The sequence below is a fragment of the Seriola lalandi genome, unplaced genomic scaffold (assembly GCF_002814215.2).
Source record: "Seriola lalandi dorsalis isolate HSWRI2012SDOR001 ecotype SW California unplaced genomic scaffold, Sedor1 jcf7180002054382, whole genome shotgun sequence".
Lineage (NCBI taxonomy): Eukaryota > Metazoa > Chordata > Actinopteri > Carangiformes > Carangidae > Seriola > Seriola lalandi.
Genome location: NW_019524935.1, coordinates 115,024 through 130,536, shown reverse-complemented (window position 1 = coordinate 130,536; position 15,513 = coordinate 115,024). Strand labels below are relative to the sequence as shown.

Genomic DNA, 15,513 nt, shown 5'->3' with positions numbered 1-15,513 from the left:
GACTAAAGTGATGTTCAGCAGGCAGTTTGCACTTTATTCTTTAAAGCTCCTCCAGTGTAAAGGTCTGTGTCCATGTGTAGTGTGATTATAGATCAGCTCTAGCTTCTATATTAATACTGTGAAAGTATCAAAGCCTCAGTCCACAGAGAAATGCACACAGCCTGTATTCAGAAACTGAGCCTTAAAACCAGCCGTCAGGACTTCTGGAACTTTGTGATGTCACAACAAAGCAGTCACCAAGCCCCGCCCACCTGGACCCACCATCCAAACCCTTGCAGGATTTGGTTTCTCTGAGTGTTTTTACCTGAAATCTGCTTCATTTTTATTGGATCACTCAGAAAACAGTCAGCCAATCAGAAGAGAGGATCAGAGCCTCCTCTCTTCTGATTGGCTCACCGACCTGTTGTTACTAGAGCTGCAGAGAGAAGCCTGAGAGAGGAGATGTAAAACTACACTGAAATGGTTTTTATATCTTCTGATGGATCAACACTTCAAATAAAACACAGAAGAAGAAAAAAATATGGAGCTTTAAGTTTCGTGTTTTCGTGTGGAGATAGTATAGAGTAGTATACATGAAATCTTTTTTTTTGCTGTTGAGTCTTAAACATCCTCCTGGCCTGTGAGCGAGCGGATGAGAACAATGCGTTGAAGGCGGTGCTTTGAAGGAAATGTGGCAGGCAGGGAGAGTCAGCAGAGATCTGGCTGCCTCTCATCACAAAGGCATTTCCTCCTCAGCCACTTCCTGCTCAGGAGCAGTCGTCCTTAAACTCACAGCAGCAGACTCGGCCCCTGCACGGGGGGGGGGGGGGGGGGGGTAATACAGAGTCAGTCTTTTGGTCATCAGGATGCTTTTATTGCTGTGGGGTGAACGACGTTGCGTCTTTGACCTTGTACAGTGACCAGTTTTATGGCTCAGGCCTCATTAATGTTCTGTCTTCTCCTCTGTACAGATACAGAATATAGTGTCCTGTCTGAGCAGGCAGCAGCTCAACATGAGCTGAGACAACAACTAAACCTGACTTCTTTATGTCGTCTGATGCTGGTTTATATTTGTCAAAAATAATTACACACACAACCGTTAAAATGAGTAACTCTCCAGCCGTGATCAGTCCAGAAACAAAATAGAAATAAAACTTTAACTCTTTAACGATGAGTGTGAACTTAAATCTGTTAAAGCTACTTATTGGGCTTTTAATATGAAGGGTTTTTGTTGTGTAGCTATGGCAACGGACGGAGTGAATATCAATAAGTAATAAAAAATAAATCTTACTTAATGTTACTTAAATCTACCTTTCTCCCTTTTCTCTTTCTTTTCCCCTTTATCTCTCTCACCTCGGCCGGGTGTCGCCATCTGTTCTTTCAAATTAAAAGCCTTCTGCAGAGTCATGTAGTTGCAATTTCATGAGATTGCTTTACATAACTGAAACAATTATATTGTGTAAGGCTGTAATGTTTATAGCTGCAAGTAAGTAAGTAGTTTTTTTCATTGGATTAATTTATGAATAGTTCCACTTTTTTTTTTTTTTTAAATGGAGGAAAAAATATCCATCCCAGTTTCTCACAGTTCAAGATGAAGCCACAGAATATTTAGTTAACTTTGATTCATAACAAAAAAACTGCGAATTCTCTCATTTGAGCAGCTGGAGCCAGAAAATGTTTGTCACTTTCTTCACTGTTTCATTTGGAATTACTGATGAAATGATTATCAAAATAAAATCAATCGATTAATCAACTAATAGACTAATTGTTCACTTAAATTTCAGTGGAGATACTAAAGTTTCCAAAGTTGCTGAATGCCAGACTGAATTCTGGGAAAATGTGTCAATGCTGAAGACGCCTCGAGTGTTTCTATTGGATGGGACGAGTGTCACCATTAAGTTAATGAAGTGTTTCACTCTAGGTGAACGTCATGTAGCTGAAAGAGATGAGAAGAATGTGAGTTTATAGTGAAGCAGACGAGAAGTACTTGGATCTGTTTTATCATCTGGAAGAGAATATATCGACCATCTGGTGGAAACATGACTAATTGTTCCTACTACTGTTTGGTGGGTTTACAGTCGGACGGAGAAAGAAGCAATAAAAAAAGCCCAAATTATATACACAGAAGATTTAACAGGCTCCAGATCCAGTAAACTCTGGTGCAGCGTTGAGATAATTTGGTCGTATCTTTTGTTTGCTGCCCTTCTCTGCTGAGTTGTTTAATGACACTGATCCACTGTGAGTCCTGCTGAAGCTCAGACCGCCGCAGGCTGCCTGCTGGTCCGTCCTTCAGACTGTCAGGAAGAGGAGGAAGGAGGAGGAAGGAGGAGGAAGGAGGAGGAAGGAGGCTCTGTTGTGTTAACTGCTCCCTCTGACTGATAGGACTCACCCAACACAAACCAAAGCTATGAATATAAATTATAATCACGTCTGCCCTTCTCCACCCTCCGCTCTCATTTCCTGTGTGGACCGTGGTGTTTGTGAGGGAGCAGCGGGAGCAGCGGCGCATTGACCCCGCCGAGGCACCGTAAGCCGATTTCCACACTTCAGTTGACTGCAGCGAGCCTGTAAATTTATATATATATGTATATATATATATATATATACACACAATCACTGAGCCGTTCCTTCACAGTCCTCAGAGGAAGTTCTCTATGAAGCCATCATCCATGCCTCTCTTTTCATTCAGCTCTTCACTTCCTGTGGAGTGCATGTCCCCCAGGAGCAGGCTGGTGCCAAATAGCTTTTTATTACACATTCACAGGGAAACACAGAGCGTCTTTGATCAGCTGATAGGACACAACAGATGCTCAGCTTCAGCTAAGGAGACTTTATTCTCCCTGATGCTTGAAATGTGTCAGTAAATCTGGTTGCAGACCTGAAGATTATGAAAACCTACAAAGACCAGACACCCAACGACAACCTGTTTGCTTCCCTGTGGGTTAGTCCCCACATCATCCAGGAACATGGATGTGTTCCTGGAGCAGGTGCAGCAGAGCGGAGCAGGTGTAGACGGTGTTGATATGTATGTTAATACTGAGGTTAATGCATCTTAAAACAAAGAAAGGTTCAGCTGCAGTCTGGTGATTTTACATCGATGGTACAGTTTGACGATCACAAGTCTTTTTGCGTTGCAGTAATCCCATATTCTGTTCATCAATAAATACCTCGTGGCTTTATTTTTGTTTCTAATAGTCAGGTTTTAGTTAGATATAGGTCTATACTTATTCCCGCCACTACAACCTTACTCGTGGCTCTTGTAAATCCCTTCTATGTCGTGTTTACTCCTTTTCAGAGGTGGAGATTTTTCCTGCAGAACTGTCTCAAATAGTAAATCCAGCTGGAAGCATAATAATCCTGTGTTGACACGTCTCTTCCTTTTATTTGCACAATCCACCTTTAAAGTGATACTTCAGGTTATTTGACGTGTGAGGAGCTGATCTACAGTCAGTGTGTTTAGCTGCAGGAGATTGAGATCCGCTCTGAAGCAGCAGCACAGGAGCTGAGTGATGAGCTGCTGAATGGCCACAGAAAGAAACTAATATCAGTTGAAGTGTCGCTTTATTTGGAATATTTTCACCGCTTCATCTGCCGTCAAACAGCCCTTTACTTTGGAACTACATTTATCAACCGCTGAACTGCCGTATCCCTACACTGCACGTAGCTCAGTCTGACTCAAACAGCTGATCTGTGGAGTAATACAGTGTGTGCTGCAGGTGCGCTTGTGCGTAGGAATACAGTAATTCAACGGTAAATGTAGTTTCAAAGTAAAGGGCTGTTTGACGGCAGATGAAGTGGTTTGATGGCATGGTGAAAATTTTCAAAATAAAACGTGTACTTCAACTAGAGCTGCACAATATGCAAATAAAAAAACAACAAATTAAAAAAATGATGATGATGTGATTTTGGTTGGTTTTGTACCAAACTTCCTGTACGCCTGGAGAATAAGATTTGTAGGTCGGAGCGACTCTGTAGCGCCACAATATATTGCACTTTTCCATATTGTGAGTTCAATTATATTTTGATTAATTGTGCTGCTCTAACTTCAACTGATAGTAGTTTTTTTTCTGTACTGCGTTTTCTAAAGTGGCTGAAACAGTTTTTTCTGCTGACCCCGTCCTCAGCAGCTCATCACTCAGCTCCTGCTGCTTCTCCAAACTGGCAGCTGATCTGAATCTACTGCAGGTAACACGCTGACTATAGATTAGTACCTCACACAACTCCACATCAAACAACCTGGTCTATCACTTTAAATGCATTTGAGGAGTAAGACGCACAAACTGCGACTGTAACATACAGCACGTGTGTTTGAGGAAACAGATTTACACTAATGGGATGAATATGACACTTGTTTGGACAAAGATGAACCTCCCTCCCAAACTGGAATCATCTTAGATGAACACGATGTCAGACCGAACGATTGAAGTGAAACAACATGTAACTTCAGTCTGATTAACGTCTTTTCAATCCTGGTGGAGAGACTTTTCTTCAGAACCTCACACTGAGCTCTAATGATGAGCCTCTGCTCCCCGAGAATCAGCTCTGAATACAGAAACCCGTTCATGCGGCATTCTGGTCACACACATCTCCATCGAGCCTCGACCCGTCTCCTCAGTCTGCAGGACTTTTTTCTCTGCAGAGGTGAAGTGAAGCCGGTGACCTCGCAGAGCCCGATGAAGCCGAACGTTCTTCGTGAGACAGGCTCCAGGGTCTGAACATGAGATCCTCAAAGACTCTGACGCACCAACGTGAACAATATCAGCAGTTAGAGGTCGATTCTATGTTGTTGAGCTTCGGAGGAACGTACCCACATCAGACGACTCCCATCCCCCACCCCGATGAGATGCATGAAATATTGTTAAATGTTAATTCCACACAATATAGAAGTCGGTGCCAACGGTTAAACTTATTAAAGAGTTTATTGACACGCTGTCAGCAGATGAGCCGGCTGAGCCTCATTACGGCCTCTCCGGGCGCCGTATTACCAGGGAACATGTGGCGATTTGCATGGTGGAGTTTCTCTCGTCGTTGTTGTCCTTTTCTAAGATTTACATGCAGAGCCGTCCCCGCCCACAATTGTTCTTCTGTGGTGGGAGTTAAACAGCGCAGGGTGGTCAGGCTGGAGGTTTAGATAGCTGCTGCTGCTGCCGCAGACCACCCAGAGTTTACGTCTGACCTCACCTCACCTCACCCCTCCTCACCCCCCACTCCTCCCCCCTGCTTTGAAGAGATGAGATCCAGACATGGTGCCGTCGAGGTTGCAGAGTTGTGCTCACATTGGGATGGAATTAGCAATGACAGAGTTGCCTTCAGGGTCTGAGGAGCGTGGGTAATTGAATGTGATACTAATATTTTTAGATCAAAGACGCTGATAGATGAGCACACAGCTGGGTTTGTACCAATCAAACTATTTGTACTGCGCGTTTATCCAGGCTACAGCAGCTGGCAGTGAGAAATCAATGAGAGTGGAAATAAAAAAACTGTAGAATAATGAGTTAGTGCCCACAACAGAAGATATCAGAAGATTGAAGTGAATGAAAATTATAGGGGAAATAAAATAAACAAAAGAGAAGGAACAAAAAGAAACTAAAAGATGAAAATCCAATAAAAACATAAACAGACGTCTGGCTAAAATAATGAGTTTTAAGTTTACATGTAAAGATGTCAACACTCTGCTCCTCTCAGATCCTTGTCAGGCTGTTTCAACAACACACAACGTAAAAGATAAAATCTGCCTCAAGTGTTTGTCCTGCACTTTAGGGACAACTAAAGGTCCGAGCAGAGGAGCTGTGGGGCAGAAACATGTCGGGCCTGTGTGTTTACGTACAAACATGGACTTAAATTTAAAGGCACATGAAATACCTGAAAATAACCTGTCTCCAGGAAGTGTGTTCTTTGAACACGTCATTGTGTTTTAAGTGACATAATGAACTTGTTAGCAAACAGTTGCTTGTTTCCACAGCAGTTACAGATCAACATGATCATGTGTTGTGGTGCTTGTGTCCAGTGTTTCCCTCTTTTAGCTCTGAGTTTGATCTCCACCATGTTCACCAGCTGCTCTCTGACTGAGCTGAGTCTCACTGTAAAGAGCTGCAGGTTCAGCTGATGATTCTCTGTGGGATCATCAACCACCACAGACTCCTTTCACATTGATTTCACTTTGACATTGATACATTGTTATTAGAAAAATATTGATTAAAGCGACTGTGAGGTCGTTCATCAAACAGAAATGTCAAACTTCAACAACAAATAGTTATGTTAAATAGTTAAAAAATCAATCATCATTTGGCTGATAAATACATCTGTTAGTTACAGGCTTAGTTAACTAATGTTCTGCTCTATAATCTGGAATGTCGCTGACTGACTGACTGACTGACTGACTGATCATATTTCCACCACTGGTCAGCTGATTGCCGAGCCACTCTGGTTTCCCGGCTGCTCGGGTCCTGCGGAGAAGAGGAGGAGCACTTCCAGTACACTGAGCCTAGCCTCCATTACAGCAAATAAACTACTTTGATTCCATGTATCATTAGTACTAAAAGGAGGCAGAGGAATAACTAAACATAAGACAGAGAGAGCAGGAGAGAGGGAGGGAGGTTTCGTACTAATGACTACGACCAACTCTACATATGGATCCAAACAGAGGCTGTGCTCTGTGTGAAAGACTCCGTCAGGTGGTTCACCTGGTGGAGCACCTGACATCTGGACTTAGTCTTTGCTGCAGCGGCCCGGGTTCGAGTCCGGCCTGTGGCCCTTTGCTGCGTGTCTTCCTCCCGTGTCTTTCTAACTCTCTCAGCCTACAGCTGAAATCACAACTCAGTCTTTGTCTTTCATTTATGTGTTTGGTGATTTTGTCAGATGACGTCACAGTTATAAAATCAGGATTTGACCAGAGGTGGTCCAGGAATGTACGAGGGTTAGACCTAGTCTTGTTACACTTGCTGATAGTGGATTTTTGATGCCCAGGAAATCATTTAGCAGCATTATAGTGGTAAGCCACAGAGCCTGGAGATATCCTCTCTCATGCACTAAACAATAGAAACGCATTCACTGTGTGAAATAGATCCTCTGCTCTCTGGCTAATGTTTTAGTTTCCGCCTCCTCTGCCTCTCGGTCACATTTCTGCCAACATATAAGTGGATACATATTTATCATGAGTTCATATCGGTCAATAGTGTCTTGTCTTGTGCAGGCTGTGATGCCACTGTGAGGTTTATAGAGTGTCACATGCAGGAAAGTAGCTGACCCTGCAAGATAATAACTCAGCCTCAGTCAATGAGCTGGTCACGGCTTTAAAAGCGTAATGGAATAATTCCTCTGAAGTCTTGAACATCAACAGAAGACAGTGGGAAGTTGTTATGTGGGGACTTCTCGTTTTGCAGCTTGAAACAAACATTTAGCGTCAGCCTCTGAGCTGTCTCAGTCTGTGTGTGAGTGTGTGACTGTTTTATATGAAGCAAGAGGAACAACAGTGTGAACTTGGTGTGACTGCAGCATCACTTTGTTCTCCTTTTACATGTTGGAACAAACACCAGAGCGTCACAGACAACAATAAACACAGTAAATGAGATTTATTTAAACTAGACATGGCTGATATGGTTAAATCCATATCATGTTAGTATATGAATTAAATGATATAACATCTCCACCTGTCTGTGACTCACTCTGCCTCTGAGTGTGGCCATTTGGATCAGGTAGAAACACTGTAGTAACACAATAGTTCTGACAGAGCGTAAACAGCCACGTTAGCAGCTCTGCACAGCAGTGCTTTGAGTTAAATGCTAACAGCTGCGTGCTAACATACTCACAGTAACAATGCTAACATGCTGATGTTTAGCAGGTATAATGTTTTCCATGCTAGCCATCTCAATTTAGCATGTTTAGCATGTTGTTGAGCACTAAATGCTAATATCAAATAAACCAAAACAAACAAACTGGACAGACTGAAAGTTTTGACTGAATTCGGACACTGGATGAATCATCCTCAGGGGAACATGAACATCTGTACAAACTTTCATGATAATCCAGTAAAAGCTGTTGAGATATTTCAGCCTGGCCTGGAGTGGTGGAACCCACCAGCGGAGCAGCATTAGCATCTCCAGAGAAACTTAATGACAACATGCACAGACAGATGCTTATTTAACAGAACTGTGTGAACACATACCATGATAAAATCACATAATCACAACACAATAGGCCTTTTTCACTGAAGACAAAAGCACAGGTGTAAATAATAAAAACGAATGGCGGCTGAATTCCATTTAGCTGCTCCAGTTTCAGGGTCCTGGCACTGTGCACGCTGGCTCACTATCACAGTTCACTGGGACACTGGATTACAACAGAGCCATTGTTATTGTTATCAGTGACACCTGCAAAAGGTCTGCTGTTATAAAAGCCTCTTTGCCTAACAGTCAGTTAGTCAAATAAATAACATTAAACTGTCAAAACAAACTCCGATCAACTCAAGCCAGGATCCTGAGAATCTCTCCATCAGCATCAGTACATTATATAATATAAAGATATAAATTGGTGTTAATTGAGTGGAGCACTTGTGGCCTTTGTTGGCAAGGCTCTTCAGATCTGCTCCAGCTGGATGCTTCCTGCTGCAGCAGTGAGTCAGTAGTAAACGATCAGCGTCTTCCTCTCCGTGCAGCGTGTCGTCCCTGAGCTGACACCACTATGAATTATGGATTGAACTAAAAAGCCTGGTGGTGTCTCTCAAACCCATGTGTGTTCCACTGACCCACATCTGCTGTTTGTTTGCAATTCTTCACCCATTTGTTTCATCTTCTTCTTTTTGCTGTCATCATATTTACAGAGAGAACAGTGGTGTTGATAAAATCTGGATAAAAGCTAACTGTTAGGGACATAATGGCTGAGGCATGATGGGTAGAAATGTTACAAATAACAAACTAATAAGCAAAAAACAAATAACAAACCATAGTTATTCCAGTGTTTCTATGACACTGTATTGTATTACTGTATAAAGTGTTGTTAAACCTCCATATTTTCTTCTTCTTCTGTGTTTTAAATGAAGTGTTGATCCATAAGAAGATATATTTGTGGTTTTAAAAACCAAAAACCATCTCAGTGTAGTTTTACATCTCCTCTCTCAGGCTTCTCTCTGGAGCTCTAGTAACAACAGGTTGTGAGCCAATCAGAAGAGAGGAGGCTCTGAGCCTCCTTCTGATTGGCTGACTGTTTTCTGAGTGATCCAATAAAAATATAGCAGATTTCAGGTAAAAACACTCAGAGAAACCAAATCCTGCAAGGTTTGGATGGTGGGTCCAGGTGGGCGGGGCTTGGTGACTGCTTTGTTGTGACATCACAAAGTTCCAGAAGTCCTGACGGCTGGTTTTAAGGCTCAGTTTCTGAATACAGGCTGTGTGCATTTCTCTGTGGACTGAGGCTTTGATACTTTCACAGTATTAATATAGAAGCTAGACCTGATCTATAATCACACTACACATGGACACAGACCTTTACACTGGAGGAGCTTTAAACTGGAGATCATTCTGTGTTAAACAACATACTCAAATGTCCTGACACCCCACCTTCTCGCCTTTTTGAAATGTGTCTTGTTGATGTTGTTCATTGCCCTTTAACTGTGATTTTCAACCTACTTTGAATCCAGAATGTTTTTCAGTTTGTTGCTTATAGGCTTTTAATGTGCAACAAATCAACATAAACTAAGCAGTAACTGTCAGTGTGAAGTGGATGTGCATAAATATGTGTGTGATTAAAGTCCTTCTAAAATAACTTCGATCCCCCAGCCACCTCTCAGGAGTTTGGCTCTTCTAGCACAGAATCAAAGACCAACAGGAGGATTAGAAAATCGGTCTAAACAGAATAACAAAATAATTTCACGCAGAGTTTCGGCTGCTTGACTTATAAATGCAGATGTTTGATTAATGTTGATTAATGGATATCAGTTTATTTATTCATATCAATTTATCCCTTACATGATACATGATTTCTGGGATCGTTAACACACTGGTAAACGGAGTGGAAAATTAATATTTAAAAACTTGCAGCGCGTTTCATTATTTACAAAAAGTGCAGCCGTTTTCAAAGCATCACAGAAAGAACTGACTCTGGTTGCCACACAGGATCAAGTGAACCATTCCTCATATGTGAACTTTACTGTTTTTTTTAAATATACATAATTAATTGCAAAGCTGTTGGTACAGTAACTGTAAAACGTACTTGCTCTTCATTTGACACGCAACTATTTTCTTCAAATTAAAACTGCTACAAAACCAGAACATGATACATTATCAGTACATCCTCCACAGTAATTACCCTATTAAATGATAAGGCTGGTGATATTACTGTGAATTACTGTCAATGGAAAGAGCAGTACTTTCTGACTTCCCTCCTCTGCTGCTGTCAGCTCCGAGCTCATTGGTTCCTACTGAAGACATTAACCTTTAAAGGTCCATATTGTATATAAGTAGATGTCCATGTGTTGTTTGATTATAAAGCAGGTCTAGGTTCTATATTAATACTGTATCAAAGCGCTCAGTGCACAGAGAAATGAATAACAAATAAAATACTGGAAAAGTGTAAAATATGGACCTTTAAATAATAAATAACAAGATGTATATAGAAATACTTTTTAAAACAGTGCAACTCTTTCTTTGTTTAATTGAATATAATCCAATATTTCCTGTGTCTTTCAGAGACCATGGGAGGCTGTTGATGTCTGACTTGGCCACCAGTTGAAGGAAACCCATTAGAGTAGCCTGAACACACCGGCACAGTGGTGCACAGTGACGGGTCCAAACATGGCTGCCCATCGAATCAGAGCCACCACCAACAACAACACTTCTCTGCCTCGCTGCAAGTCTGAAGGGACGCTCATCGATCTCAGCGAAGGAGTGTCAGAAGCCAGTCTCACCGATGTCAAAGGTCAGCTGCTAAAAACTGAAAGATGCATTTAACAGAACAAAGTCACAGTCTGATATATCATCCACCTCTACCTGATGTTATTCTTTTTATTTTCACAGTGCCTTCTCCCAGTGCCTTACGCCTGGACGCAACCGCCTCCTTCGGTGCTGCCAGGGAAGTCGTTGCCATAAAGGACTACTGCCCATCCAGCTTCACCACCCTGAAGTTCTCCAAAGGGGACCGCCTCTACGTTCTGGACTCATCAGGAGCAGAGTGGTGGTACGCCCACAACAACACAGAGATGGGTTACATCCCTGCAGCGTACGTGGAGCCCATCAACTACAGAGACTCGTCCTTCAGCGACAGTGGGATGATTGACACAGTGGGAGACTGTAATGAGGAGGCGGCTAAAGAAATGGACCTTTTAGGGGAGTGGGCGGGGGTGATTCTGAAACCAACCACCTTCCAAAACGGAAACCCTTTCGCAGCAACCAATTCCTCTACAAACCCTTTCCTAAACGGGGGTCCTCAGAGCCCCCTAGATCAGAACAGTAATGAGAAATCAGTCGACCTCCTTCTGTTTGACACGCTCGCTCCATCAGTGCCCAACTCCACCAGCATCACTGCCGACATCAATGGATTTGGCAGTGGCGTCTTAAACATGAACCCTCTCAGTCCCACGGTGGGGGTGGGGCAAACGCTGCGCAGGGACAACCCGTTTTTTAGAAGCAAACGCTCCTACAGTCTGTCTGAGCTGTCCATCCTGCAGGCTCAGTCGGACGCCCCTCAGGCCTCCACCGGTTTCTTTGGAGGCCTGAAAGCGCCGGCACCAGAGCAGTTCCAGAGCAGGGAGGATTTCCGGACTGCGTGGCTCACCCACCGCAAGCTGGCCAGGTCCTGCCACGACTTGGACTCCCTGGGCCAGAATCCAGGCTGGGGACAAACACAGCCGGTGGAAACCAACATAGTCTGTCGGCTGGACAGCTCAGGAGGTGCTGTCCAGCTTCCAGACACCAACATCAGCATCCACATACCTGAGGGCCACGTGGCCCCCGGGGACACCCAGCAGATCTCAATCAAAGCTCTGCTGGACCCACCGCTAGAGCTGAACAATGATCGCTGCACCACCGTCAGCCCTGTGGTGGAGATCAAACTCAGCAACATGGAGATCAAAACTACCGTTACCCTGGAGATGAAAGTGTCTGTCGTGGTGAAAATTGAGAGCAGGCAGACCACAGAGATCTTGTGTGTCAGGAGTGATTGTAAAGAGGGACCTTACACTCCCATTTCTCAGGCCTACATATACGGCGACATGGTTCAGGTGTGCCTGGATAACCTTGAACCGTGCATGTACGTGTGCGTCGTGGCTCAGTCCAAGTCCATAGCTCCAGACTCCACGGTCTGGGAACATGTGGTTAAAAAGATCACCTTAGGAGTGTACGGTCCCAAACATATTCACCCGTCCTTCAAGACAGTCGTGGCGATGTTTGGCCATGATTGTGCCCCGAAGACACTGTTGGTGAGTGAGGTTGGCAAACAGGCGCAGGCTGTACCCCCAGTAGCGCTGCAGCTTTGGGGTAAGCACCAGTTTGTCTTGTCCAGACCACAGGACCTCCGCGTTGGGGTTTACTCCAACATGGCCAACTATGAGGTAAAGGCTAGTGAGCAAGCCAGAGTGGTCCGGGGCTTCCAGGTTAAACTAGGTAAAGTCAGCAGGCTCGTCTATGTCATTGCCTCACGCAACGCTGACGACGTTTCTGATTTCACCTTAAGAATCCAGATCAAAGACGACCAAGATTGTATACTGGCTCAGTTTTGTGTCCAGACACCGACACCACCCCCCAAAGCAGGCCCAAAGACATCAGTGCAACGGCGCTTCCTGAAGAAGAAGGAAGTCGGCAAGATCGTCTTGTCGCCTCTTGCCATCACCACCAAGTACCCTGTTTTCCAGGACCGGCGGATAAACAACCTAAAGTTTGGAAAGCTAATCAAAACCGTCATCCGACAAACTAAAAACCAGTACTTACTCGAGTACAAAAAAGGAGACTTTGTAGCTCTGCTGAGCGAGGAGAAGATCAAGCTGAAGGGCCAGTTGTGGACAAAAGAGTGGTACATTGGATACTATCAGGGCAGATTGGGATTCGTCCACGCGAAGAACGTGCTGGTGGTTGGCAAAGTTAAGCCCATTTACTTCAGCGGGCCCGACCTTACAACTTCACTGTTCCTGGAGCAAATACTGAAGCCCTGCAAGTTCCTCACGTACATCTACGCCTCTGTAAGAACTATACTGATGGAGAACATCGGCAACTGGCGGGCGTTTGCTGACTCCCTCGGGTACATCAACCTGCCCTTGACGCATTTCTGCCGCGCGGAGCTGGACAGCGAACCCGAGAGGGTGGCGTCGGTTCTGGAGAAGCTGAAGGAGGACTGCAACAACACAGAGAGCAAAGAGAGGAAGTCCTTCCAGAAAGAGCTTCTGACGGTAAGTTATAGCCTTTGGCATCCTCCTCTGTCGCAGTGACTTTGCATTTTCTCCAAGTCATTGATTTGAAGAAAATGCAAATTGCTTTCCCTCTAGTTTTACATCTCGAGTCTGAGCTACATGTGTTTGTCCTTCATGTGTCCAATTAAATGGCCATGTGTTTCTGTCAGTATCCTCCTGGTAGGAGATTTCTCTCTCTCTCGGAGCACAATCCTTCCTCCCTCCTGTCATCTGCCCACAGCTGCTTTAGGCTTTAGGCTTTAGGCTTCAGGCTGCGGTCCAGTCGGCTAATTCAGCTGGGAGTGCAGTCGATAACTGCTGTGTAGGCATCGGGGTCTAATCAGGACCTGAGGTGCAGTGGAGAGCAGGGGAATACTTTGTTTGTTGTTTGAGTTGCAGGGTTAGTGTGCAGTTTGTATACCCCCTGCTGATCCTATAAATCCAATTGATTGCTCTGGCTGCTCTGATAATTTTCCGTCTTTATGTACATATGAATCAAAGCCCTTGCGGGGGGAAAACGGCGCAGTGAAGCATCTTAATGAAACAGACTCAGTTTTGTATTCACGGTATAAAGTCATTGTAGAAATGGGACCACAGGCTGTTATTTACACTTTATGATTAAAACTGAGCCACAGGTACTTGTCATGTGTAGATCGACAGCGAACTCGCAGCGTAAACTCGTCTGTTCTTACAGCGACAGAACTGTGTCTTTTCCAGACGGCGTTCCACTATAATTAGAATATCAGATGGTTACTCCTCAGCCAAGTTCGACAGTAGTCTGGATTTTATTCCTCTAAAGTGAACAGATGTGTCTGCAGCGAGACGACGGGCAGCGTTCACGCCTCCTGCTTTTCTCTCTCTTTATATTCAGTCAAAATGTGTTCACTGTAAATGTGCAAACACATCTCACTCACTCGGCTGTGCATCTTCTTGTCATGGAAATGTGGATGTTCAGTGTCACCTCAGGCAGTCTGGGTAGTGATTCTCATCCTCAAAGCTTAAACAGCATCGCACCCAGTCTGACTAATGCTCCGTAAAACTTTGAATTTCATGTGTCTGTGCCTGTTTGAAATACGACGGAAGCTTCCCCCTTCTGCCTTTACACCACTGCTCCTACACTTTGTCTCCCCGTCAGGGTTTTATCCTACTGAGAGTCTCCGTCAGAGGTCATGGACGCGACTACAGCTGAAGTAACACGCAGCAGAAACACTGTAATTTGCTCAATGTTGTAAACACTAGTTAGACCCATTTATAGACAGAGAAACTGCAGCATGGAAAAGAACATAATAAAAGGTGGTGACTGAAAATATGCCCTCTCTGGGAGTCACAATTCATTTCTGAATGTAGGTCTGTTTTTATGTTATTTCTGTCAGGATTACAGCTAAAGTACTGGTTAGTGCGGGGACAATCAGAGCACGCAGCCATCCAGCAAATGTGAAATCACCAAGGCTTTTTGTTTAACTGACACAAATATGCCGTTTGTGCCTCGTGCAAACATCTGATGTTTGTTTTCCATCCTCTGAAAAAGTGGATTTAGTCGCATGTGTGGGCCTCACAAAAGCTGAACCGAGTCTACAGACTGTCAGAGGAAATCCTTATCTCCCTCTCCTCTCTTGCAAATCAATTGTTTTCTATGTCTTTGGAGAGGACTATCTCTTATGATTTGTCGGTGTGTCATTTGACATGGACGGACGTCTATTTTTAGAAGAAAGAGAACCAAATCAAAAGCACTGTGGTCGCAGCAGAAGAGCTGCTTTTGTGCTCAAATGTCTGAATCCGTTCTGGCCCGCTTTGATTGTTGGTGGAGAAAGGGACCGTCAGCAGTGTATGTACACACAGGCTGTATATTTGTTGCTCCTCAGGTGGGTCATTGTTGTCTTTATATTTACGTATAATAAGATACAAAACATCCCAGTTCTCAAACCAGGATATGTTTGTTGAATTTAAAGGTCCTAATTATTTTAATTTGAAGTGTTGATCCATCAGAAGATATAAAAACCATCTCAGTGTAGTTTTACATCTCCTCTCTCAGGCTTCTCTCTGCAGCTCTAGTAACAACAGGTCAGTGAGCCAATCAGAAGAGAGGAGGCTCTGAGCCTCTCTTCTGATTGGCTGACTGTTTTCTGACTGATCCAATAAAAATATAGCAGATTTCAGGTAAA

The 15,513-nt window shown here is 43.9% G+C and overlaps 1 protein-coding gene across 1 annotated transcript in view; it reads left to right on the top strand.

The window, feature by feature from the left end:
- Nucleotides 1-15,513, top strand: part of LOC111657074 (SH3 domain-binding protein 4) — a 38,838-nt gene that overhangs the window by 11,116 nt on the left and 12,209 nt on the right. Inside the window, exons 2-3 of the mRNA XM_023409050.2 lie at nt 10,662-10,890; nt 10,989-13,351. Coding sequence (XP_023264818.1) covers nt 10,767-10,890; nt 10,989-13,351 — 2,487 coding nt within the window. The 5' untranslated portion in view covers nt 10,662-10,766. The remainder of the gene's footprint in view (nt 1-10,661; nt 10,891-10,988; nt 13,352-15,513) is intronic.